Source organism: Triticum aestivum, chromosome 5A (genome assembly GCF_018294505.1).
Source record: "Triticum aestivum cultivar Chinese Spring chromosome 5A, IWGSC CS RefSeq v2.1, whole genome shotgun sequence".
Taxonomy (NCBI): Eukaryota; Viridiplantae; Streptophyta; class Magnoliopsida; order Poales; family Poaceae; genus Triticum; species Triticum aestivum.
Genome location: NC_057806.1, coordinates 602013141 through 602017623, shown reverse-complemented (window position 1 = coordinate 602017623; position 4483 = coordinate 602013141). Strand labels below are relative to the sequence as shown.

Sequence of the window (4483 nt, the reverse complement as noted above, 5' to 3'; positions counted from 1 at the left end):
ATGTTTGTCTGGGTGGGGGACGGAGACCTGGTGGACGGCGCTCCATTGACCGCTCTTGGACGAGAATGTCTGGTGGAATTGTATGTTCTTGTCAGCGACGAGCAGCTCGAAGGAGCGGCGGGCGTCACCGATGCTGAGCACGACGTGGAGGCACGGGTCCGGCAAACTGGCGGGTGGGAGTGAGGTGACATGACCGGTGAATGCGTCGCACACCCGCAGCTTGACATCAAGGCCTTGGGGGTGCCGGCAGAGGACGAGCAGGCTGCCCCGGCCCGCGAGGCCACGGCCCTGAGCGGGTCCGGGAAGCTAAGTTCGTCGAGGCGGGCAGCGAGCTTTGTTGGCCCTGGGGTGTGGATGACGCGGTGGGTCGTGACATCGCCGCGTTCCCGGTAGGAGACGCCGAGGAGGAGGGCGCGATCGAAGCCGCCGTGGTGGCGGGCCATGATGCTGCGCCGGAAGGCCCGGTCGAGGATGCCGCGCCGAAGGATCCTGCTGGTCGCGGCACAGCGGACGATGGCTGTGACGTCGGCACGAGCAATGATTTCTAGAAGGAGATCCACCGGGAGGTCCTCCGACGACGGCGCCGCCGCTGTCCGGCCGCACCAACGTTTCCACATTGTCTTGATCCACCGGGAGGCGGGAGCGATGATGTCGAGAAGGAGATCCACCGCGAGCGCGAGGTACCTGAGCGCGCGATCCAGGGACTCTCGCATCTTGTAGGAGCAGTAGCTAGGAGTCTGCCGTAAATAAAAAAGCAATGAGAGGCACGGTTAGGAGAGCTGCTGCAACCGAACTGTGAATTCCCAATCCCAGGTGAAAACCAACTACTAGAACCGGGAGTAGTACACGGATTATTTGACAGTTCAACTCTTCAAATACTACCATGCTACGAGTACATGGGTATTGGAGCAACGAGCATGCAAACAATGGCCTTGGTCATTTCAGCAAACACCTTGCGTGCGCTTCCGGCTCGCCGGCGACCCTCGCATTACTTATCTACTTCCTCTTCCTCCTCCTCCTCATCGTCATTGTCCACGATGGATCCGGCGCCCATGTCCAGCGTGAACCCGTCCCACCCCTCCCCATCGGAGGCGTCCTCCTCGCCGTCCGCGGCGGCCGCCGGCTCCACGTCCTCCAGGTGCTCGACGTCTCCGTAGGCGTCGGCCTCGCCGTCGGAGGTGGAGTACCCGTCAGGCCTCGTGGGCGGCATCCGCCGCGCCATGCGCGCGTAGCCCCGGCCGTCGACGGCGCGGGGGCGGGCCTCCGGCTCCGGGCGGCGTCGGGCCAGTGTCGCCGCGGCCGTCACTGGCCGGCGAGGGGGCCAGGCCGCGCGCCCGCGTAGCAAGGAGGCCGCGCGGCGGAGCATGCCGTGCGCGTCTGTGCTGTGCCAAAGCGTGGGAGCCGGATGAGTGCCTCTGTGCCTGAGCGGCGACACTGAACCTTTCCCTGGAGGCTAGAACGATAGGGGCGGAAGGAGAGCGTACCGCGATTTTACCGAAGCCGCGGGGCGAGACGGCGGCGAGCGATGCGGCCGGAACGGTCCGTCGACGAACTCGCCGGGTTCTGCAACAATGAAACGGCGGCGATGTGGAGGAGGGGGTGGACAAGAAGATGCGGCGGAATTATTTATCCTTCTCGTCGTGGGGACGCTTTTCTTTTTACTAAGGGACACCAGACGTTTCTGGAACGCACGCGCGCGAAGGCCCACAAGGCCCGTACGAAAGCCCAGCGTGTGGGAGCGTTGTGGATAGGGCTGTGAAGAATACCGAGCCCATTAAAAGTAGGACTTGTATTTTCAATTTCTATTGACTAAACTCTTATTTCACAAAAAAAAAAATTGACGAAACTCTTGGGTAATAAAGGGGGCCAGCTTTCACCCAGTTTTCTTCTGATGAAAAAGTGCAATTTCTAAGATACTTTTTCATCCAAATTACTACCTTCTAGATTGGTGGGAAATCCAAAAAAGTTTCTGTTACTTTCACTTGAAATGTCAGTGGGCGTACTTGATTAGACAAGAGTTTTCACCATTGAAAGCGCTATATGGCTGACGTTGGTTTTTAACAATCTCCAGCGAACGTACTAGCTGCCTTTGGATGACGGCATGGATCTTGGCGCAGAGGGAGGAGACACGTGTGGGAACGTTGTGGTGGTGTTAGCTATGAAAATGTGATAAATTTGTCAAAATTATCTGAGCAAATTTTTTGAAGAATTTAAATAAAAAATTAGGATAGGGGATCTACTAGCTGACATCATTTCACTAATTTCTCAGGAAAATGGGATCGGGAGAAGATTTTGGACTTTTAGCATAAGGAATCTGCTAGAAAGGCTCTTATAAAGTTGGACTTGGGACAAAATCTCTTGTCCAATGAAAAGTGACCGATGAAATGAATAATGCTCTTCTCGCCCCCTATACGGTCGAGGAGGTTCGGAAAGCCCTATTTGATAGATGATTTAAAAGTGCCGGGCCCTGATGGCCTCAATTTTATTTTTTCCAAAAGATTTTGGTCCATGTAGGGGGATGACCTGATCAAGAGGTTCTTCAGGCGGTAAATACTTCTTGTATACCGCCTGGGTGGATTGGTATTGCAACTGTAATGATCTCAAAGATTACTTCTCTGGAAACGCTAACTCAATTTAGACCAATCAGTTTGTGCAATGGGGTGTATAAGGTTATTTCAAAAATGATTGCTGCTCGTCTAAAGATAATCCTATTAGATATTATCAGCCCAACTCAAAGTGCTTTTGTGCCCAGAAAAAATGATTGCACACAATATCTTAGTGGCATATGAGTGTTTCCATACAATAAAGAATAAAGGGCGGGTAAAGATGGTCTGTGTGCCATCAAATTAGACTTGCAAAAAGCATATAATCGAGTTGAGTGGTCTTTCTTAAAGGAAATTATGTTGAAACTGGGATTTAAAGAGAATTGAGTGAATTTAATTATGCAAAGTGTATCCTGTTGGGGAACGTAGCAGAAATTCAAAAAATTTCCTACGTAACACCAAGATCTATCTATGGAGAGACCAGCAACGAGTAGAAAGGGGAGTGCATCTACATACCCTTGTAGATCGCTAAGCGGAAGCGTTCAAGTGAACGGGGTTGATGGAGTCGTACTCGTCGTGATTCAGATCACCGATGATCAAGTGCCGAACGCACGGCACCTCCGCGTTCAACACACGTACAGCCCTGTGACGTCTCCCACACCTTGATCCAGCAAGGAGAGAGGGAGAGGTTGAGGAAGACTCCATCCAGCAGCAGCACAACGGCGTGGTGGTGATGGAGGAGCGTGGCAATCCTGCAGGGCTTCGCCAAGCACCTACGGGAGAGGAGGAGGTGTCACGGGAGGGAGGGAGGCGCCAAGGGCTCAGGTATGGATGCCCTCCCTCCCCTCCACTATATATAGGGGCAAGGGAGAGGGGGGAGGCGCAGCCTTGCCCCTTACTCCAAGAAAGGGGTGCGGCTAAGAGGGGGGGAGGAGTCCATCCTCCCCAAGGCACCTCGGAGGTGCCTTCCCCCTTGAGGACTCTTCCCTCTAGGGTTCCCTAGGCGCATGGGCCTCTTGGGGCTGGTGCCCTTGGCCCATGTAGGCCAAGGCGCACCCCCTACAGCCCATGTGGCCCCCCGGGGCAGGTGGCCCCACCCGGTGGGCCCCCGGGACCCTTTCGGTGGTCCCGGTACAATATCGATGACCCCGAAATTTGTCCCGATGGCCGAAACAGGACTTCCTATATATAAATCTTTACCTCCGGACCATTCCGGAACTCCTCGTGACGTCCGAGATCTCATCCGGGACTCCAAACAACATTCGGTAACCACATACAAGCTTCCTTTATAACCCTAGCGTCATCGAACCTTAAGTGTGTAGACCCTACGGGTTCGGGAGACATGCAGACATGACCGAGACGTTCTCCGGTCAATAACCAACAGCGGGATCTGGATACCCATGTTGGCTCCCACATGTTCCACGATGATCTCATCGGATGAACCACGATGTCAAGGACTCAATCGATCCCGTATACAATTCCCTTTGTCTAGCGGTATTTTACTTGCCCGAGATTCAATCGTCGGTATGCCGATACCTTGTTCAATCTCGTTACCGGCAAGTCTCTTTACTCGTTCCGTAACACATCATCCCGTGATCAACTCCTTGGTCACATTGCGCATATGATGATGTCCTACCGAGTGGGCCCAGAGATACCTCTCCGTTTACACGGAGTGACAAATCCCAGTCTCGATCCGCATAAAACAATAGATACTTTCGGAGATACCTGTAGTGCACCTTTATAGCCACCCAGTTACGTTGTGACGTTTGATACACCCAAAGCACTCCTACGGTATCCAGGAGTTACACGATCTCATCGTCAAAGGAAGAGATACTTGACATTGGCAAAGCTCTAGCAAACGAACTACACGATCTTTGTGCTATGCTTAGGATTGGGTCTTGTCCATCACATCATTCTCCTAATGATGTGATCCCGTTATC

The 4483-nt window shown here is 53.5% G+C and overlaps 1 protein-coding gene across 2 annotated transcripts; it reads right to left on the bottom strand.

Annotated features, from left to right (window-relative positions):
* Positions 1-796: 796 nt before the first annotated feature.
* On the bottom strand, positions 797-1618 carry LOC123107896 (uncharacterized). Of its 2 annotated transcripts, none has more exons than XM_044529793.1 (2): positions 1485-1618; positions 797-1377 (listed from the first exon to the last, which is right to left on the bottom strand). In XM_044529793.1, the coding sequence occupies exon 2, from the start codon at positions 1364-1366 to the stop codon at positions 989-991; it is 378 nt and encodes a 125-aa protein (XP_044385728.1). In that variant the 5' UTR covers positions 1367-1377; positions 1485-1618; the 3' UTR covers positions 797-988. The 2 variants fall into 2 exon arrangements, with proteins under 2 accessions (XP_044385728.1, XP_044385727.1); XM_044529792.1 differs by having other exon boundaries at positions 797-1382; positions 1485-1614.
* Positions 1619-4483: the final 2865 nt, after the last annotated feature.

What these genes read in the sequence shown, in the direction of transcription:
- LOC123107896 (XM_044529793.1), bottom strand. Translation starts at nt 1,366, where the DNA reads ATGCTCCGCCGCGCGGCCTCCTTGCTACGCGGGCGCGCGGCCTGGCCC.